The sequence below is a fragment of the Colletotrichum karsti genome (assembly GCF_011947395.1).
Source record: "Colletotrichum karsti strain CkLH20 chromosome Unknown Scaffold11, whole genome shotgun sequence".
Classification (NCBI taxonomy): Eukaryota; Fungi; Ascomycota; class Sordariomycetes; order Glomerellales; family Glomerellaceae; genus Colletotrichum; species Colletotrichum karsti.
The window spans coordinates 83,855-105,259 of record NW_024065911.1 but is presented as its reverse complement, the minus strand read 5'-3'; the positions used below and the strand labels follow the sequence as shown (position 1 = coordinate 105,259).

General features: G+C 50.5%; 7 protein-coding genes across 7 annotated transcripts; 4 read left to right on the top strand and 3 right to left on the bottom strand.

The window, feature by feature from the left end:
- Window positions 1-1,627: 1,627 nt before the first annotated feature.
- Window positions 1,628-7,504, top strand: CkaCkLH20_04171 (extracellular lipase; the record flags this gene model as incomplete). The annotated part of the gene is made up of 4 exons (XM_038886890.1): window positions 1,628-2,139; window positions 5,741-5,935; window positions 5,993-6,410; window positions 6,464-7,504. The coding sequence occupies 4 exons, from the start codon at window positions 1,628-1,630 to the stop codon at window positions 7,502-7,504; spliced, it is 2,166 nt and encodes a 721-aa protein (XP_038747594.1).
- Window positions 7,505-7,730: 226 nt separating this feature from the next.
- Window positions 7,731-9,384, bottom strand: CkaCkLH20_04170 (C6 transcription factor; the record flags this gene model as incomplete). Its single annotated transcript, XM_038886889.1, has 3 exons — window positions 7,731-8,565; window positions 8,622-9,059; window positions 9,233-9,384. 3 exons carry the CDS (start codon window positions 9,382-9,384, stop codon window positions 7,731-7,733), a joined length of 1,425 nt encoding a protein of 474 aa, XP_038747593.1.
- A 1,435-nt stretch (window positions 9,385-10,819) lies between these two features.
- CkaCkLH20_04169 (uncharacterized protein) lies at window positions 10,820-12,505 on the top strand (the record flags this gene model as incomplete). Its single annotated transcript, XM_038886888.1, has 3 exons — window positions 10,820-11,080; window positions 11,135-12,088; window positions 12,140-12,505. The coding sequence occupies 3 exons, from the start codon at window positions 10,820-10,822 to the stop codon at window positions 12,503-12,505; spliced, it is 1,581 nt and encodes a 526-aa protein (XP_038747592.1).
- Window positions 12,506-13,485: 980 nt separating this feature from the next.
- On the top strand, window positions 13,486-13,929 carry CkaCkLH20_04168 (uncharacterized protein; the record flags this gene model as incomplete). Its single annotated transcript, XM_038886887.1, has 1 exon — window positions 13,486-13,929. The coding sequence occupies one exon, from the start codon at window positions 13,486-13,488 to the stop codon at window positions 13,927-13,929; it is 444 nt and encodes a 147-aa protein (XP_038747591.1).
- A 274-nt stretch (window positions 13,930-14,203) lies between these two features.
- Window positions 14,204-15,441, bottom strand: CkaCkLH20_04167 (peroxisomal -2-hydroxy-acid oxidase; the record flags this gene model as incomplete). Its single annotated transcript, XM_038886886.1, has 2 exons — window positions 14,204-15,230; window positions 15,287-15,441. 2 exons carry the CDS (start codon window positions 15,439-15,441, stop codon window positions 14,204-14,206), a joined length of 1,182 nt encoding a protein of 393 aa, XP_038747590.1.
- Window positions 15,442-17,793: 2,352 nt separating this feature from the next.
- On the top strand, window positions 17,794-18,306 carry CkaCkLH20_04166 (uncharacterized protein; the record flags this gene model as incomplete). The annotated part of the gene is made up of 3 exons (XM_038886885.1): window positions 17,794-17,938; window positions 18,020-18,104; window positions 18,180-18,306. 3 exons carry the CDS (start codon window positions 17,794-17,796, stop codon window positions 18,304-18,306), a joined length of 357 nt encoding a protein of 118 aa, XP_038747589.1.
- Window positions 18,307-20,215: 1,909 nt separating this feature from the next.
- CkaCkLH20_04165 (uncharacterized protein) lies at window positions 20,216-21,117 on the bottom strand (the record flags this gene model as incomplete). The annotated part of the gene is made up of 2 exons (XM_038886884.1): window positions 20,216-20,789; window positions 20,858-21,117. The coding sequence occupies 2 exons, from the start codon at window positions 21,115-21,117 to the stop codon at window positions 20,216-20,218; spliced, it is 834 nt and encodes a 277-aa protein (XP_038747588.1).
- Between the last annotated feature and the right edge of the window lie 288 nt (window positions 21,118-21,405).

Below are 21,405 nucleotides of genomic sequence, written 5' to 3'. Positions count from 1 at the left end.
TGAGGCCCAGAATGCGAGGCTTCACTTTGAACTGATGGAAAGATTCAATGGCACTGCTAGCAAGAAGCCTCCCCTCTCTCTTCGAGACCCGAACGGCGACAGGTTCACAATACCAGCAACGAGCATGCCCAAAGACATACATGACGATGGGGGTTACATTTGTAAAGCGTGCGAGAACATCACGCTTGAGATCATGCGGGCCAGAGAAGGTTACCTGCATTCTGCGGACATCGGCGACCTGATCAAATCGGCTGAGGAATGTCCAATCTGCAACCTGATACAACAAGCTGTGTCTGCATCCTCCAGCGACCTTGTCCAACGCGGAACACGCCACACAAATGTGCGAGCTGTTATTGATGCATATGCACGCAAGACGGCACAGAAGGAAGGAATCTGTATCTCGAGGCCTACGCCGATCGTTTTGTTCCTGACAGAGTCTGATGAACTCGGACGGTTGGGGTTCTCCCAAGTCATGATCGGGACCGCTGCGTTCACGCTAAACCCCCCACGCAAAGTCTTCGGTCTGCCGCTCGAGGTTCTGATGCTGCATGGGGACTCCTGGGATGGGCCGCAGCCAATTTTACCAAGAGGCAGCGAGCAAGAGGTTCTGTCACGCTTAGCGGCGTGGTTACGCCAAAGACAATCCGAGGTGCCATCTTGGAGCACACAGGCTGACGAAAAGCCTCTCCCAACTAGGATCCTGGATCTCGGTGACCCGAGTGATTTTGATGCTGAAGATGATTCGCCCAAAACTCGTCTCATTGAAACATCTGGAAAGCTAGGGCACTATGCCGCTCTCAGCTATGCTTGGGGAGGATACAAGGCATGCCGGACGTTGAGAAGCAATTACGAAGATATGTTGCTCGGTATCGAATTTGAAAGTCTGCCCGCGGTCTTTCAACAAGCAATAAAAGTTACCAAAGGCTTGGGACTACGCTATCTCTGGATCGATGCTATCTGCATTATCCAAGAAGACGCCGACGACTGGAGCCGTGAAGCAAGTCTTATGGCTGCAACCTACTGGAACTCGGCGATCCGCCTTGCAATTTCGGACTGTCAAAACCCTACCGAAGACTTTTTTCCTCCAAAGCAAATTCCGTCCGTCAAGTTGTCACACCTCAAAGCTCCTGAGCCACGAGTTGGCTGGGAAGGTATAAGTGAGCGGGGGCGATCGGTGTCGGACCAGGAGGAATTTCGAAGGAAATGGAAGCAATTGAAAACACAAAAGATACCTGTTTCAATACAATCAGAAGGAATTGGCGGGCGCTCAGCGTTATTACGACCAGGTGGTGGTGGAGAGGGAAGCAAAGGGACGAATCACTTTGTTCGTGATGGAAACAGCATCCGAAGGTTGGGAGATCAACGCCCGTACTCAGCAACGCATGGCGATACACTCCCAAAAGCATCAAGCTCAGATCAAAATGAGGAGTTATCTGCTGAAATTTCGACGGAGACAGGTGGTAAGACTGGCGATGCCGACACAGAAACGCTAAGACATATCCACGATATCCAAGATCGGGCTTGGGCATTCCTTGAAGAGCATTGGCAAAAGTCCGAATGTTCCCAGGCCAGACCATCGAGACACTCATATCTCACATTCTCACCCTCTTATTCTTCCGATATCAACATGGCCAGTCTGAACTCTCGTGGTTGGGTTCTGCAGGAGCGTCTGCTTGCGCCAAGAACAATCCATTTTACGAAATACCACATATACTGTGAGGATAGTGACGATATCTGTGGCGAGGATTGGGTGCGCCAGAAGTTCATTTGGATGAGCTGCATTGTCAAACCGGCAAACCGCGCTCAGGTGGATTTATTTCCGAGCAGGAAGTTCGGCTCCTCCGTCTATACGGAACGTCATCTTGGGTCAGAAGAAATATCGATTTGGGCTCAGCGGTCGCTCTACACTAGAGAATCTGTACCCAGAGTCGAGTATCCATGGTTGAAAATTGCGGAGGCGTTCAGCAAATGTCAGCTGTCTTACCAGACTGACCGTCTTGCCGCCATTGCCGGTCTCGTCATCCAGAAACAGTCAGACGTCGATGACATATACGTCGATGACCGCAACTTCTGTGGGATGTGGGAGAAGACTTTGCACATTGAACTAGGATGGGTTTCAGCCGGCAAAGGTTCTCTAGAGTACGTGCGAGAACTCAAGTTTCCGTCGTGGGCGTGGATTTCATATCGTGGAACCATTGCCTTCGCCAAAGATCAGACCTCAACTTCTTCGGAGAGTCGCACGCCACCGCTGCACACTCGGGCATTTGAACTCATTGAAGCCGAAGCTCCAGAGCTCACGACCACAAAACCACTCACCGCACCAGCAAGCCTGACGCTCAAGACTAGACTGAGAAAAGTCCACGCAGTTTCGTTGTCACCAACAAGCTACGGACTTGAACAGCTATCACGGGAAGAGTTAAAGAAAGTGTCACCATTTCACTTCGACCCACGAACAGATTCGATGCCTATCCCACTATCGCATTGGTCTACGTGCCGAGACATGGTCACCAGTTGTAAAAAAGTCATCGGGTTCCTGTCACTTGATGACGATATTATGGTAGCAGAGGAGCTCTTTTGCGCCCATGTCTCGACGTTGACGGATGAAGCAACCTCCGATGCACAAAAAGAAGCTTGTGAGACAGGAAAATCGATCGAATTGGGAGCGTATCAAGTTCCTGTCTTAGCATATGCTTTAGTCGTCATGAAAGTTGCAAAGAGCGAAGATGTATGCGAGTTTCGGAGAGTGGGATTTGCAGAGGTCAACTACCATTGGATGATGAATGGGGTAGAGACTGTGCTGAGAGTCTTTTGAGAGTCCAGTCTACTGAAATACTTCTGCAAAAGTCACCTGGTGACTTTTTGCTATTCATGAGACTGTCTTTTGATTACTCTTTGAGTCTTTTATTGTTCCTACATGGGTTTCTGGGACTGTAGTTGGTGTATCTTCGGGCGGAACCAGGTGGCCTTGAAGGAGACTTTCTCAATATATTGGATTGGTTTCTCAACTTCTGTCCAGTCCGAATCAACTGGAGTCACTTGAATCTGGCATACACGCATACTAGGTAATAAAGCTGTTCAAAACTGTACAATCTCCCACAGTGCTAATTTCGTCCTTTGACTAGTCAGACTTCTATGAGAATCACATCTTTCGCAGAACAACATGATAGACAAATGCATACCACCATAACCCGTGGTCACACATTGGTCTTGAGATCTGACGAACAATCTGGCCTTCCCACTGATGCTACAGACACCACATTCGCTCTTTCAGTCGCTTCTTTTTCTTGGATTAAGGTTGCCGCTCCCATTTTCAAAGGTTCTTGAGATGCTTCCTCAGCTTTTGAAATCCCGAAGTTTTGTTCATCGTCCTGATTGGTTGTTCTCTTCTTGTGCTCTTGCAGTGCCTTCAAGAGTTTGACAGTAGGCACAATCATCACGGCGGCAAGCACACTAAACGTCGGGATTAGTTGAAGTTCTCGGACCTGATCCAAAGACTCAAGCTTTAACTTCGAATAAACCCTACTCACCTTTCGCCATAATTCAAAAAGGTCGAGACGGTATCCAGCGTCATCCTTTTCGGTCCCAAGCCCTGGATTTGGTTTAGTCCTCCAAGAATGGCGAAGATGCCCCTAGCAAATTTGAGCAACGTTTAATTGACTGTCAGGGCAATGGTGTTGTACGCACGCAGCTATTGCAAAAAGAGGATTTGCTATGAGCATCAGGCGAACATGCCATTCCGACGCGGTGAGTTTGAGGTCGTTGAGATAAGCTGAGCTTGCTATAAACGCCGGCACCGCGATGCCCATCTGTCAAATTTGCGATGATAACATTAGCTAACAATCCCACGATAAACCCAAATAAGATGAGAGCATACCACAATGCATTGCGCAAGCTCTTCAGGCTGCTGTTTGCCATGGTCCAGATAAAGTCTGACTGTAATGCTCAGGGATGCAATTACAAGAAATGAGAGAAAGATAGAGCACACCGCGCAAATATCCGTCAGCCTGGTGAAACTTGATTCCATTTTTTCGAAAGTGAGTGACTGCACGAGTAGCTCGAACTTGACCGTGTAAATCTTGACAATTAAAACGACCATCTACATCCTCAACTCGGAGCAACTCATGGCCAAGATATATCCTGATTAGCAAGCCACGACCGTCAAACTTTGGCCGTTCTCGCCATTATTCTGAGCGAAAATCGCAAGCATGCCGAGAATGTCGAACGTGGTGTTTGCAAGATAGCCACCGACTGCCTAATATCCTGCAGTCTGCCTAGCGGTTGAGGATCCAGCTGGATATACGATCGCTTGAATTCACCAAAGCAAGCGTAAGATCGCTTCTTTAGGGCTATGCTAAGGCGGAATGGCTCAGTCGCGTGTGTTGAGTCACGTCTCAGCCGCATTTGGCAAGTGTGTGCGTGCGGAGAGAGCTGGCACGTTGGCTATGTGGTGGACACATTCTTTAGTGAAAACCGATTTCGAAGTCCAGCGAGGAAATTGCAACCGATGGACTGGGTGGAAAATGCGGAAAAAGGTTTGACGGAGGCGGACATCAATAACTTGAAGCATGAGATTTCTCAGGCTGACTGTTAGAAGAATCGCTATGTTGGTGGACTGGCGAACGAGTTCGTTCAATTCCGATTGCATCCCCAGAGTTAATTAACACTGAGACGACAGCCATGACTTTTGCTTTTCCTGTGTTTAGTTTCGTCGGTTTCGTCTAGCAGCGTTACGCCAAGAGCCACAAGAACGAAATCCACGCCGCGACTCGATTTAGTCGAAAAGCATCTTATTGAATTTTCGCCCCAAACTCATCCGGCGGGCAATAATCACAGATAAGCCACAGTAAGGTATGAGGGTACTCTTTTTTTCTTGGTGCACCCATCAAGTCCTGGCACTCGTTGCGTGACGCAGCATTTTCCCATTCATTTTTCGCGGGGCTGACCGGCGTCGGACCTCCGAAGCGGGGCCGAGTTCGGTCAAATTGCCGTTCTGATCTCCATTGACGGAGGACTAATTGAGCTTGCTACAGCGACGAGAGTGACATTATTGCAAATCGAATACTGTCCGACTTAGTTTAGTTTCTCAAAATCACGTGTACGTTTCGATCATCTTACCCGAGAGATTTACTCTCAGTACCAACCCATCTTCGAGTCACGGAGGATTCCACGGAAAACCCTGTTGGACATTCTGCTACACGTATCTACACTAGTGCGGTATGCTGTACTCGAGAGCATTTGCAGAATGACCATAATCTTCATTCCAGCTTTGAGAACAATGATGGCGCGGCCGATTTACTGATTAATTGAGGCCTGGAGTTGAAATGGAAGAATTGTCGGCAAATTGCAACCGAGCACCTTGTTTTCCGCGGCGAGGTGCAAACACAGACCGTGGGCCGCGGACCGTGGAGAGACACTGTGACCAGCAGCGTCACCCCTGACTCGCCGGTACTTGCAGCCAGGCCCCTGTCTGACCAACACTATCGAAGTCGCGAAAGGCGATAGCGGCGGGCAACGCTCTCATCAACGAGTGTATATCACCTGGATCTTGGTTTGTTTGTCCCTGGTTGGCGAAGCAAACCAATATTGATTATCACAGAATCATGTCAGCAAAGTCAGATAGAGGTCAAAGTTGGCAGTGGACTTTGGGACTTCCCTTAGCTGCAGCCGGGGCCTTGGCTTACCTTTGGTCTGGGCAGACCGCGGGGTTGTTGTCTGGCCACTCAACCAAGTCCAAATACAGCCCGGTAGCGTCTGTCACGATCAACCAAGGCACTATCCTTGGCAGACTAGTGACCGACGGCACGTTCCCTGAGCCGTTGGAAGGCTTTATGGGAATTCCGTATGCTCTCCCTCCCGTCGGACAACTCAGATTCAGACATGCGGTTCCCGTGGCGGCTGGCAATGAGACAATTGAGGCATACGAGTTGGGTCCAAGGTAGGTTCTGTGCAACTTTAACGTGATGATGGCAATCATGTACTAAGTGCGAAACAGATGCCCTGGGAAACAGCTTGTGCCGTTCACCGACGATGAGTGGCTCGGCCCGGACTGGGAGAGCGAGGATTGCTTGACTATCAACGTCTATCGTCCTAAAGGTCACACAGCCTCCAACAAGAAATTGCCGGTCGCGGTGATGATTCCTGGCGGTGCCTTCAACCGAGGTGCAGCCAGGATGCACAACACTCCGTCCATGTTGGCTTGGTCCGAAGAGCCGTGGATCGGAGTATCGATGCAGTACCGCATCGGTGTTGCTGGTGGCATGAACACTGCCTTGACCAAAAAGGAGGGCCTTCTCAACCTGGGTCTTAAAGATATGTACGTTGCGCTGGGGTGGGTTCAGAAGAACATTGCTGCTTTTGGCGGAGATCCTGATGATGTTACTATTATGGGATTGTCGGCTGCGGCACATGGCGTGAGTTCCGTTGACAACCAATGTTGAAAGCTTCATACGCTGACACTATTCAGATCGGGCACCTCGTCATGGACGTGAACCAAAAGAAGAAGCTGTTCCACAAGGCCATCATGGACTCTGGTGGTCACACCGCACGTGTGGTGCATCCGCCCGAGTCTAAGCTGAACGAGGCGCACTTTCAGCAGTTCCTTGAACTCACTGGGTGCGGGAACCGTCCTGAACATGAAATCCTTCCTTGCCTTCGCGCACTCCCGTCATCTACGATTATTCAATCGGGTCAGAAGGTGTACGAGGAGTCCAATCCTTCGGTTCGCTGGGCATGGCAACCCGTTCTCGACGGAGACATCATCTCAAGACGTCCTATTGACGCATGGAAATCCGGCAAATGGAACAAAGTCCCATTATTCACCGGATCAGCGCACAACGAGGGCGCAATGTACGTGCCCAAGTCCGCGTCTACACCGGAAGATTTTGCAGACTTCTTCCGTACCCTCTTACCGCAACTTTCCGAAAAGGAGATCGGCGAGGTTGAGAAGCTCTACCCTGATCCCTCCAAGTATCCGGAATCAGAGTACGTGGAAACACGGCCTCTCGACATTGGTCCTCAGTACAAGCGAGCCGAAGCGGCCTACGGACACTATGCGTACACCTGTCCAGTCCGCCAGACTGCCATCTGGGGGAGCAAGTCACCTGAGGATCCTCCCGTGTATCTGTATCACTGGGCGTTGAACAAGACTGCACTCTACGGTGCCAACCACGGCGATCAGATGCGGTATCAAACATACAACGCTGAAGTCAGGTCCATCTCACCAAGACAGGATGAGATTGCTGGTCTCATGCACGCGTATGCCACTTCTTTCATTGTCCATGGTGATCCAAACAAGATCCAGGGCAAATTCGAAAAGCGCCCGGAGTGGTTGCCGTTCGCCGGAAAGAAGGGCAAGGACGCGGGAAAGACGATGATATTCGGCGAAGGGAATGACGAGCGGGCTGGGGGCTCCAATTTGGGTACCTCGGCAAAGTTCGTGGACTACAAGTGGGCAGAGAAGGAGTGCAACTTCTGGTGGAAGCAAACAGAGAACTTTGAAGATTAGAACTCCAACATGACTCTCCGAAACATCCTCATAAAACAAATTCTTCTTGAACTGGTAATCAGCCGTTTTAGATTTTGAACGCTCATGCTTTCAAGCCCCTTCATCTCAAATCATGTGTGAGCTCCCGACTTTAAGATAATCTCGCTGGATTACTCGACAAGAAGAGCAAAAGTCATTATTCGTTATCTAATCGTACATATGGCCGTATCTTCATTCTCAGCATGCATTAGAACATGTCCCAGAGATTCGGGAAAAGCTCGTCGATGATCGGAACCTCCGACGACATCATGAGCTGCTGAAACTCAGGAACCGTCGCCGAAGGGCTTTCTACAGTCAACAGCTTCTCAACCACCTCAGCATACTGTGCTAGGCAGAGCTCTCCGAGATCCCAGCCTGAATTCTGCTGATGGGACTGCAGAGAGTCGATCAAATTCCTCGCCAACTTCAGAGACGCGCTCTGGGCCAGCCCTCCCGCTGTATTTTCAGTCTCCAGCGCACAGCGCAGCAGAAAAGTGATGGCGGACGTGAACGCGAATGCGCTCACGGGCAGCCAGAAATCATTCAAGTGGATCTCCTCAAGCTCCTGAACCAACATGACGATCTCCTCCGCGGCGCGGCGAACTTGGATGTATCTGTTCGTCAGCGCGTCGCCAGGCACGGCGTCCTCCTGCTTTTCAATGTCGAGTTCGATCCTTCTGCGGAGCAACTTTGTAGACAGATAGGCTAGTCGCAGGTTTGCGGCGCCAGGGATGTGTAAGTTGTTGCCGCGGGTGATTATCCTTCTGACATCGTCGCCGAGAGAGTCTTCCCATTGGCCCAGGCTGAGTTCCAGTCCGAGTGTGGTTTGCCCGTTATCGTGCTCTCGCTCTTGGTTCAGGTCGTAGACGAACTCCAAGTACTTGTCCAGGACCCCGGTCAAAGTGACGAGCGCCATGAATACCGAAGCAGCACCAATCTCCGTCTCAGTGGCATCTTTGCTTATCAGATACTCCAATGAAGGATCTGGTACGTCATATTGGAAACGTTTGATTTGTGGCGGTGTGCCATATGCAAGGCTCAGCCTATGAAGGGTTGGTGTTAGTCGGAGTCTTTGTCAAGGTGCCAGGGAGACTCTTACCATTTGTCGTGCACCACCAATGCCCACCATATCTTCATTCGAAGACACTTCTCTGGGATGGAGATGTTCCAGTCCGTAGGATCACGATTGAGTCCTAGTGACTGCGCCAGCGACACAGCGGCTCCAAGCTGGATCTCGTTCATGATCATGGAGGTGGTTGGCCGGCCACCGACGTTAAGAATAATGGCGATGATTGTAGAAATTCCGGGGGAAATATGCAGCTCGGAAAACAAGGTTTCTGTTGCTTGGTTCCAGATAAAGCGTGAGTCGGGACAATATTCTGACGGAAGGTCCGGGGAACCTTTCCAAAAGATCATTGAATGAGCGTAAAGAACAGACAATAGTGCCGGGGAGATTCTGTCTCTAGCTGTTTGAAACTGATGCTTGAAAGACATCTCATCCAAGAGTGGGAAACAGATGTTGACCTTTTGGAAATACCTGCATTCAATGGTCAGTAAGCTGCATCATGAACCATATGATGGCAAGACTCAATAGTAGGGTTATCGTCAAGGTAATGTGGGGTGAGATACAAAACCTCAAACCCGGCGTGCCAACGACACTCCAGATATCAGGATTCTGGCACAGATAAAAGAATCAAAAGCCTCACTTACAAGTCAATGAGAGTTGATGTCCATGGTTCAAGCATCTTCTCCACAATCTGATACTTCTGCAACGGAGCCGTCTGTCTAGGTGCAAGACCATAAGGCCTCTTGCGAACCGCAGTGAAAATGACAGGCTTCCGGATACCGCTCGACAGAGACATCGATGGACGAGGTGTCTGACCCCCCTGCCCGGGTCTGGGCTTCACCACACGAATCATTCTCTCATGAATACTTGGTTCAGAACTCAAATAGTCCGCCAATACCTGCGTGTCATTTGTGACCGCCGGCCCAATAATGTGCGAGTTGTCCTCATCCTCGGGACTGTCCAACGCAAGCATCAAGTGCGGATTATTCGGACTGAGCATAACCTTGGGCCCTGAGCTGGATGTCGTGCTGCCGCTCGTCGGTGGAGATGTGGAGGTCGTTCTCACATGTATGCTGTTCTGGGGTGCTTTAGCCGATGCCAAAGGCTCCCTTCGACATGGCGTGTTCGACTGGGGGGTCCGGTATGCCTTCTGGACTTTTCCGGGGTTCAGCGGTGCGCGGCCTGCGCTTCGCGGCGATGGCGGAAACTCGCAGTCAGTGCCGTACACATGGCACATCTGACATGTCGAAGAACTGATCCCCTCTTGTTGCTGGCATCGTGACTTGCGCCGTCTGCACTGCAGGCATGCCGGGCGCAAATGGGACCGGTATGGCCGGGGCGTCGGTTGGTCTGCTGATACTGTCGACATCGTGTCCTTCAATGAAGTCGTCTACAGTTTCGCTGTTCTGTGGTTGCGGAGTCCGGATATCGGCTGATGACTCGGGCAAAGGTTGAGTGGGAGTTGCGTTGTTGATATTTCCCCGCGGAAAGCTCCACAACCACTATCATGGCAAATTCCCGATCAAGGCCGCTAGCGTTGACATCGCTGTTAGTCAATGCGCAAGCTGATAAGGCGGAGGTTCACCGAGATGGCTCCACTTGGAGTTTCCAACGTCGAGTTCGTCTCTTCGGCCTCTACATCTGAATTCCGGAACCATTGGGTTTACCGATGACACACAGTGCCCACGGCAACTCCACCCGCTCTCCACGACGATTAACCCGGCGGCCTGTCTTCCTACACTAGCTCCATTCCAACGCGGGGAAGCCTCTTGTGCTTCTCGGAGCTTATCAGCTGATGGATCCTGTTACCAGGATATCATATTGCGTGGCCATGAGTTATCGGCTGATATGTTATCTGCAACCTATACCATTAACAACCGAGCATTTAGCAGTCCCGGGCTATCAGTTGATATCTTATCGAGTTAGGGAGCGAGTTACTGGTGGTCTGAAAGCCAATACCGGCTATCATTTGTCCCTTGTAATTACAATGAATAAAAAGACTGCCACAACCTAGCCGTTTTCCGCTTCGGAAAAGTCTAGACAACTTGCCCTTGTCGGAGAACTCAACAACTCCAACAACAGCTTACTTGACTTGTTCAAACTGTTTTGACGATAATAGCAACTCCCTTTCACTAGGTCGAGTTGCGTCCACAAGCCCATCGCGTGCTCAAGCACATCATTTGATCCCACTCACGACCCGCCAGACCGGTCAGACTTCCCCGGACTCCACAATGGCAGTCGAAACATCCATAAACGATGGGCAACCAAAGCCGAAAGACCCTGAAATTGCGGAGAAGCGAACGTCCATCGCGGGTAGCGTCGGCGAAGACCTCAAGGCTGGGCAGGTAGAGCTCCTCGATGAGGCCGAGATCTTCCTGCAGCAGAATGGCATTCCCCACTCGCGGCTTCGGGAACTCCTTGACGACGAGGAGGCTCAAAAGAAGCTTGTTCGGCACATCGACTTGACGCTTCTTCCCCTGCTTATGGGAACTGTAAGCCTCAAACAAGCTCACGTTCACTGACCCGATTCGCTGATCACCTCATAGTATCTCCTGCAGTACATCGACAAGCAAGCATTGAGCTATGGCGCAGTTTTTGACCTTTTCGAGACCACAAACACATCCTCCAGCCAGTACTCGTGGCTCGCCAGCATATTCTACATTGCATACCTCGTCTCGGAGTGGCCGGCGAGTTATCTTGCGCAACGCTTCCCCACTGGCACAGTTGTCAGCATCATGGTCCTCTGTTGGGGAACCGTCTTGACGTGCACTGCGGCATCCCACAGCTTTGCTGGTCTGGCGGTTTGTCGGTTCCTCCTTGGCTGCTTCGAAAGTGTCATAACCCCGGCGTTCATGATGGTTACGAGCATGTGGTATACTAGGAAAGAAGCCCCAGTACGCGCGGGAGCCTTTTACTGCTTTAACGGCGTAGGCTCAGCCGTAGGTGGCATTCTCTTCTACGGAGTCGGCCAGGCCGACGGGTGGGACGTATGGAGAATCATCTTTATAATGTGCGGTGGCTTGACTATTGTTTGGGGCATCATCCTCTTCTTTTACCTTCCCAACAATATTCTTACGGCCAAGCGGTATACCGTTGAGCAGAAGGCCCTCCTGATCGCCCGCAGCCAAAGCAACAAGACTGGTGTCTTCAGCAGCAAGATCAAGCCGGCCCAGATCAAGGAAGCTTTCAAGGATCTCCAAGTCTGGCTCTTGTTCTTTTACACCCTACTCAACGAAATCGTCAACGGAGGTATCGCCAACTTCGGCAAGTTGATTGTCAAGGGTTTCACGAAGGATGCTCTTCTGACCACTGCTTACGGTATTCCATACGGTGCCTGGGTTGCGTTCTTCATTTTCACTGGACCTTTCTGCGCTTCGAGATTCAAGAATTGCCGGACTATTGTCATGATGACATGGGTGCTTCCAACTATGGTTGCTGTCTCTCTATTCTTGAAGTTGGACAGAGGCAACAAGAACGGTCTGCTGATGGCCTACTATATCGTAAGTTGAATTTCCAGCCGCCGCTAAACCATGGCTAACCCTGTAAAACAGAGTCCATCTTTCGTCGGCGCCTTGGTTGTTGCCCTTCAGATGCCCTCTGCCAACGTGGCAGGCTACACTAAGCGTGTGACCTCGACCGCTTTCGTCTTCCTCGCCTACTGTGTGGGCAACATCATTGGACCCCAGGCTTTCCTCGCGTCCGAGGCGCCCATCTACGGAACAGGATGCAAGGTTATCATGGGATGCACAGCTGGCCAAGTTGTGATCGCGATAGCCATTCGCTTGTTGCTTATTCGACGTAACAAACAGAGAGATGCTGAAGCCGCGGCGAACGGGAACAATGTCGCAGACGAGGACGACGAGGTGCTTATGGACTTGACGGACTTCGAGAACAGAAAGTTCAGGTACTCATACTAGATGTGGTATAAAATGTATCGCACTCCGATACCAGAGAAAACAATGGATTCGGAACATTTAGCGAAGCTTAGCGTTGGATTTGATAGTATTTGTCATAAAGCACGACATGGAGGTTCAAAACTTCAAACCCCAGCAATCAATGTGTTCACGCCTGGTCTTGAGCATATCATGACACTGTCTGTGAAACCAGAAGATGATGTCATGTAAATCATATTGAAGTCCCTCATGAGTGCTTGAGGATGTCGATAGCGCAACTAGTTGCACCCGAGGATTGCCGAAGGGCATGTCCGCTTAATATGAATTCTAGGAAGGCCTTTTAGCCGTTTCGACTGAACGTGAACCGAGGAGCTCCCAGGAGTCGCCTTGCTTTGAGTTCTTAATCTTTCTGGGTCATCCGCTGTATGCCAGGCTATGGGATATTAGATGTCTTGGACAAATATGAACAAATGCAAACATGAAGCCTGTTGTGACATTCAGTTCGTAGGGCTTTTTGAAAGAAAAGAATCCTCGCGTCTTCGGCTTTTGCAGTTTTCCAGGAAGAGACTGACATCCGCTCGATTAAAAGTCCGAGAAGCCACAATGTCTTCATAATCCCCACCCGAATGATTCATGTTCCCCGGATATACGGATTTACATCGGAGTTGACTTCATCCATCTTAAGCATAGCCACCCAAGACATATGATGATTTCGCACGATTACGAATGCTTAGATTGGTTGAAGCAGAGTTTTCAGGCCCGATTGGGCGCATACTGCGATGATTCAAGTGGAAAGCCTGTCCTCGTTGAAGAAGGTGAAGCCTCGAGCTTCATGTTCTCTGAGAGGAACATAAATCACCTCTTAGCAACGAGACGGTTTCCCAAAAGTACAAGTTCCAGGTCAATCATCAACACACGGATTTCAGAGCACCAAACTTCTACTACCAAATAATTCTAATTTGAGGTCAAACGTGCATCACATTTTTCTCGACACATCAAACAACATGAAAACTACCGGCGACACTTCAGTCAAATCAGCCCCCATAAGGCAAGATGAAGGTGGAGACACTATTCACTGCAACGACCTAAGATGGCTACCTCTCGCCCCGAAAGTTTGGATCAAACTCATCAAGCTGTCACCCGAGACAGGCGCCTACACTGTCATCGTCCGGGCCGAGAAAGGAGGCGTCCTTCCCCGTCACCGACACATCGAAAGCGCCGAAATCTACGTTATTCGAGGCGATGGCAGACATCCTCAAACCGGGCACTTTGCCCAAGGCGACTACGTATCGGAAAGAAAAGGCGCGGTCCATGACCCGCTTGTGTTCGACGAAGAGGTGGAAATGTTGATGATGAGCAGTAGCCCGTCGGCGTTCATTGACGACAAGGGTAACGACTTGTTCTTGATGGACGTTCCAATGCTGCAGCGGTTGGAGGCGTCAACATAGGTCTTGCAAGCCAGCTTCAGAGACAGCGTGACTTGCGCGGAGAAGTGCTGTAGGCAGCCAGATGGATGTTTGGGGGTTATTAGGATGCATCACAGGGACAGAACTTACGACGCGATTCAAGTTCGTAAACAGAGCTAAGGTTTCGGGGTTCTCAAATTACGATGCCAATATGGCTATCACGCGCGACGTTTCTATGTCTAAGGGCAGAATTCTAAGTCCTTTAAGTCCTTCAACTCCCGCTATGAAAGATCTCTAAACGCAACTGATTGGTCTTCTAAAGCTTGGCAATGCCAAAGCCATCTCTCTTAGAACGGCCGAGCAGTCCTCTCGAGATGTCCTTCAAGCTTGCTGTACCCATCAAGGCCATGGTTCTGTGCAGCTCTCGTTCAAGAATATGGAGAACACCCTCCACACCCTTCTGGCCATCCCACGCCAAGCCCCAGAGAGCCGTTCTACCGATCAGGCACAAGTCTGCACCAAGGGCCAGGGCCTTGAACACGTCGCTGCCGCGAGTGATGCCGCCGTCCACAATGACGGGAATCTTGCCCCGGACGATATCCACAATCTCGGGCAACGCCTCAAGCGTTGCTGGTACATCATCGAGCTGTCGACCGCCGTGATTTGACACAATGACGGCATCTACACCAGCCTCTACAGCCCTCTGAGCATCTTCCGCTGTGATGATACCCTTGACGATGATCTTCATCTTGGTTTGAGAGCGCAGCCAAGGAATGACCTCGCTCCACTCCAGGCTGGCATCAACGAGGGATTCGCGGTGCTCGTCGACGATCTTGTTGTATTCCGCCGCAGTCTCTGCGCGGAGGAGCATACCGGCCTTGGAGATAGCACCGACCCTTCTCGATTCCATGTTCGCCATGGAAAGTCCAGGCGGGAGCTGAAGCGGCGTCTTGCGCTCTTGAATCCGGTTCCCCAACACTACCGTGTCCACGGTCAAAACCAGCGCTTCGTAGCCCGCCTCTTCAGCACGCTTAATCAGGCCAGCTGTCAAGTCACGGGCGCCGAGGAAGTAGAGCTGGAACCACGGCTTAGGATACTCGGGGCCGCGCTCGGGAACGGCTTTGGCAACATCCTCGAGGGATGTGGTTGCGTTGCTGGACAGGGTGAGGTTGGTTCCGACATTGAATGCGGCACGAGCAACGTCAAGCTCACCCTCGCCGCCTACGAGTTTCTGGTATGCGCTTGGTGCGATCGCGATCGGGATATCGTAGCGTTTGCCGAGGACGGTGGTTGAGGTATCGATCTTGGAAACATTGCGGAGGACTTGGGGCCGGAGAAGGAGCCTACATAATAGTTTAGCAACGGGAAGGGGTGAAAGATCCATGCGCGGTCGCCTTACTCTCTGAATACAGCTTGGTTGCGCTCGAGCGTGTGCTCATCGTCTGCGCCGGTAATGTAGTAATCCCACACCGGCTTGGGTAACCGTGCCTTAGCAATCTCGTAGACGTCGGAGATCGTGACGGGCTTCGCCGGCGCGTCTTTGATAACAGCCATGTTGAATGCGACGTGGGAGAGAAGTTGACGATTGACTCAATTGATGAAAAAAAGGTGGTATTGAAAGAGTGAATCTGAGTAAGTTCGATGTTTTCGAACACGATCGTTGTTGGCAATATATTCCGAAATTCGGCGTCGCGACATAGCAACACCCTGACTTCTATGGCATCATCGGTCACGAACGAGCGGACGTCCGACGCGCCGGGCCGTGTCAGCTCGGCGGTTCGGTGTCTCCGTTGCCGATGTCGGAGCGGCCGAATGGTCGTCGGCGGGCCTCGGTGAGCAAGCGGTGACACGGCCCGGTTCATAATCGCCGTAAATTACTCAAACCGGAAACTCCAGCATTTCCTCCCGCGTCCAGTATTTCCGCATATTCTCAGCGCTCAGCATCTCAACCTCCTGATCCAAATGCAGTAAAAGTACGTCGCCCCAGGTATCCAGCTTGCTCTTCAACGTCGCGAAATCAAACGTGATTTTGCGGGACCGACACTTTTCCAAGTATTCTTGTAAGGCCTGAACACCATGGTGTATTTGACGGTGCTGCTCCAGAGCCACTGCGTCATCGCCTTGAAACTCTGGCATTTTGCGTGCTAAGAGAGGAAACAGGAGTGTTTCTTCGATGTCGTGGTGGTGCACCAAGCGATAGCAGAAAAATAGCCCCTCCCTGACGACCTGCTCGTTAGTGAGCTTTGTAGGGACGTCAGCAGGGGTGTTGCAGGCATCGTGAAGACGCTTCCAAGTTCGCCGGAAGTAATTATGCTGCTCCAAAAGTCAGACAAGTGATATTTCCAGCGCGGCACAAGTTACGCAACCAAACTCACGTAATTCTGCATCATATCCGACAAACGGTTAAACACTCCAAGATCTGAGGGAGGCAACGGCAACATTGGGGGCTCCATTTCCGGGGTCTTGCGCAGGCGACAGGATGGTGGGGGTGCTTGCAGGTTGAGCCTCTCTGTCGTTGGCAAAGACTTACCTACCTACATCACTGATACTGACGTGTGAACATGAAAAAGAGAGTTATATCTCATCAACTGCGCGATTCTCGCTTTCGCGCTTTCGCTGCATACGCTATGCCCGAGTGACAGGCGAGTCATTGGGTTGGATCTTGCGCTAGTACATGGCGATTTGCTGCTGTAATCAGCGTGGTCCGTCACGTAATCAGCACTCACGGCCATTGCCCCATTTACAAGCATTGCAAGTTTGGAACTACCATTCGTCAAGAAGAATCTTTGTAAATTTGTCATCTACACTCATGATTCCGATAGAAGATACGTTGATGTTACTCCGCAGCTTGAGTAGCGACACCACCAGTCCACGTAAGCTTCATGACAACAAGAAACGCTGAGAATGTTGCTTCAATGTTGTCTTCCTCTCACAGACGGCATCTCATAAACTATGCTTTACGCTCTAGTATCTTGTATGCCCACACCGAAGTGACCCAATATCATGGGCGTTTGAGTGGCAGTGACTTCCCATGAAGGCCATTACTTGAAACCACGAATATGAAGCGACAGTAATCCCAAATCTCAGGCGGAAAATCAATCTGAACATTGATTTATGGTCTCGTACATGTAAGTGTCAACCTGAAATTCATTCATACCATTGACTTCAAGTGGCTGGTTTCAATGGACTTAGCCTAGAGCCTGCAAAAGTACCTGTGATATAAAACACTCCGTTTCTCGAATCTCGACATAACCGTTCATAAATAGAACGAACATGTCGTCTGCTTGAGTGCAATGCAACCTGAGGCCATCTTAATAATGAATACGACGGATAGCATAAGCTTATGCCCAACTCTCATTTGCAACAGCAACGCTAAAGCTCAAAGGCATGGGCAGCAAGATAGGAGATTACATGTATGGCCAGTACGTTCAAGTTATTTTATTTTCAGTGGCAATATGTTCGAATACCAAGCTGAGATGCGACTCTTGCAGGATGAAGTTCATAAGACCACGCTGACATTGATGGGGTTGCAATACGAACTGCTGTCAGCGTTCAATTCTATCTAATTCTCTTGGCTAGCCAATCATTCGACAAACAGTGCGGGCCGCGCCGTGAACTGAGGCGATTAGGAAGGTGAAGTTGTGCACCCGGACTTATTTCATTGGCTGACTCGGTCTTCTGTCGTGAACGTTGCAGAATCCTTCGCCGTCAGCAATGCAGCATCCAGAACGGTAACTTAGTGCGAGCTCTTCAGCTTCGATTTCATAGCCCATGATAAAGTGAGGAACTGCGGGAGAAATCAATTCTATAAAGGTTCGGCAACCACCAGGTCGTTTCTGTCCCATCTGCTTCCCCAGGACACCACTAGCGCGTCTACATCTCTAGGCAACGGCCTAAATCGCAATCATGAAGCTTCTGAGTCTTGCTCTTCTGGCCCCCTTCGTTTCCGCAGCCTGTGATACGAGCAAGAACGAGATCAGTCTCACGTTCATGTTGAGCAACTTCTACGATTATGAAGTAGAAGAGTTCTGCCCGGTAGCCGGAAGCTGCGGTTAGTACCTGAACCTAGAACCCTATGACCGAACGCTGGTAAACCCTCACTTCCCAAAGATATGCTGACAAAGTCTCGTAGTGAACATGCCAGCCGGGCCTGACGAGTGGTCTCAAAAGGCAGACTGGGCTCTCATGAAGGCAAATACCTGCGTGAGGTTCTACAAGTATGTCACTTGGGCTTTTTTCCCCGTGATTTATATAACATTGACTATACAGAAAAACTAACATGTGACTTTCAGAGCGAACGACTGCCCGTCTGGTGTTGAAACATGGGAACCGCCCTGCTATGACACAGACTGGGCCGTTTTCATCCTTCAATCCTGGCAGGATGGTGCGATCAAGTCTTACACAGTTTTCAAGAAGTAGGACGATCACAAGTCAGTTGTCTTGCCCAAGCTTCGTCGCAGATATGGAAAGTTTTCGGCATGTAAAGGCGGTCACAGAGGTGAGGGACTTGCGTACTGTGAATCTATTAGTTGGACAGTGATCTTCGAGCAATCACATGTATCCTTCAATGGAGCTACTAGCTGTATGGTGAAAGTATACATAGATGTCTCTATAAATGCAAAAAGCACTCCGCGCATCGACGATTTCAAGTGGTCCATTGCCCGTAGCGCTTCAATTCTGTGACATGCCTAGCTCCAGTGTTCTACGCTGTTAACATCATCAACCTAGCTCAAGCTGATCGCGGTGTTGCTGCAGCTCTTATCTCTTGCACAGGCCAACGTATAAGCTCTATGTAAACAGAGGGAAGCAGAGACTCTATCACTCCCAAGATTGCCTCTGGTACCGAGTCGTCTCTGAGCCAGCATCTTTGATCCAAACGACTGAGAAGAACACACCAAAACGCCATCATTACCAATGCCTCGGGTCGTCTGTGTATGGACATGTCTCTCAGAAAGTTTTCGGAAACAGCGCCCGCAAACATCATTGCAGCAATCTTACAAGACGCATTGCCCGCCTTCCCAGCTATGGCGAAAGACCTCTGCAAAAGTCTGAATTCCTCCTCATACAATGATCGATTTTCTCCGTCCGACGCGAACGCTGATAGCCTTTCTTGCAGGGACTGAATCTCTCGATGCGACTCAGACATCTCGGATGTTGAAGGGTCAGCCCAGGAGTCCAGATTTGTTTGCAATGATGCCCAAGAGGAATTGGCTTCCAGAGGCCCTCTCAGTTGGCGGACTAGTGCAGTGCAGCCACGGATGGGAAGAATCCACTCAGGCGGTCCCGGAGGGTCGTTATTAAACAGAAGAGAAGCCGGGTCCTCAAAGGCGGCGAAGTAATAGTTTGACATGAGAGCAGAGCATGCGAAGAGAGCATGTGCCTGACTTCCCGCGTTTTCCGGCATCAGAGCGACGCCAAACTGGCTGAATGCCTTGGCTTGGTGGTCCCACGCAACACGCTGGTAGTTTGTCGGACTCTTCGGGTTGAGGTGGTGTAGATGTATAGCTGCTACGGCTAGGATCTCGTGTAACACGTAAGGATACTGAGGTGCTAGGCTGGGGAGATCAGATTTCCATGAGAACATGGTTTCCATCGCTTCGGGGCCATGGCTGAGGGCCATACAAGGCGTTGTTGATGTGAGGAAGTGGTGGAATAGACCGAAGTCTGAGGCTGCGAATGAGTTCACAATAGGCACAGGATCGTTTTTCTCGTGTGCATTCAACTCTGGAGAGGAGCCCGAGCCGCTTCTGGCTGAAGACAAGTTTGAGCCTGCGTTGGACGCATTGAGGCTGCAGTTTACAACAAACTTGACGCAGCGGCTGCATGGAATGTTCTCATCGCACTTTCAAGTTCAAAGCTGTTAGCTTCAGGCTTGTGATTTGATATGGAGAAGACATGTGACGAACCTTGATTTTCTTCCTCTTACACTCCTGGCATCCGTTGCGTGACTTCGTATGCGACCTTCGGGCTTGCCCCATTGTGTCTGATTTCTTGGAGCTCTTCCGAGAGGTCGAGGATAGTGCTTGAATGACTGACGTGATCATCCGCTGCAATGAGAGATGAACGACTGTGGTCGGGATGAGTGCAAGTATTATCGGGGAATCTGAGGTGAGAATCAACCGGTTAGTGTCTTTCATCGCCAATAACATCTTGGACTAGGGTTGATTTAGTTAGGGTCCATTCTATTTATGTTTCTAAGACTGAATAGGCAAGGTCTGACAAGTATCTCACTGCCGACCATGACGTGGGTTCCAATTACAATGCGCCAATTACTCCATCAACTACCCAAGGATGTTCATGCAATCGAAGTCGAAGCATATTCCTTGATTCATTTCCGCTCAAATGGCTGCTCCACATCCATCTGCTGTCTTTCATAGCTTCCACCATCCGCGTTGTTCGACAGTTTCGAGATGTTCATCGTCAAGATGCCGTTGATCACAAGAATGAGCGTGGCGGCCAGCTCCTCGAAGAGATACAGCCAGACCTTGGCGACGACCGAGCCTGTTGCAGCGCCGATGGAGCTGTTCTTCGTCGCGAGGTAAGCCAGCGTCGCAATGACCCTGACGCCCACGAAGGGAAGCGCAGCCAGCACAGCAACGAGCAGCATCGTGGCCGCTCTCTGCTGTTTGGATCGACCATCGGAACTAAGACCACCCAGGAAGACGGAAAAGCCTGCCGCAGCGAGGAGAATAACCCAGCTGAGGAAGAGAATGACGGCGCCGACGATGGCGATGGTCCAGCCCTTGGAGACGGTCTCCTGCGAGGCATTGCCCATGATTCTTGACATTCCGACGGCGACGAGGACAACACCGAGCATGGTGAAAGTGTGATATTTGAGGACGAAAAGGAGGTCTGTCCTGCGGTTGGCGTTGCGCTTCTCGGGATCGGCGTGGTAGAATTTCCTGTGGCAGATTCTGTTAGCATCGACGCTTTGGACTCACGCCTATGGTGACATGAGAGGATTGCTTACGCTTCATGAAGAACGCCAGATAACGCCAGCAGCAAAGGCGACAACCCGATGCTTGACACAATGGACGCGCCAGAGCTGGGAGTGTCACTCAGGGCCAGGCCAGAGCCGATGATTTTCAGACTGCAAAAGACGAGTAGGTAACCCCAACCCAAAAGCGCCCATCCTCGTGTGCCATGTTTATAGGTGACGAATGCTGTTGGGATTGATATGGTGATGAAGATGATGAGAACAGCGAGAGAGTATTTGTCGGAGACGGTCATGCTGTTGGGGCGACTGTGAAGAGGTAGGACTCGGGAGGTGGAAAAGCGTCGATAAATAACAGGGGATGGATATGGATTAGATAGAAAAGGCTTGTAAGCTCCAGTTGGATTGAGATATAAGATAAAACTATTGATGCGGAGCTGGACTGGCATACAACCACTGGCAAAGCCAAGGCTCTTATACAGATCTGTCCGTAAGACATAGTTTCCATTGCTCTGGCGGCGAGCCATGAAAAATTAGCTATTTCCCATTTCAGAGGTATTGAAACCCACATTCAAGTCAGGCAA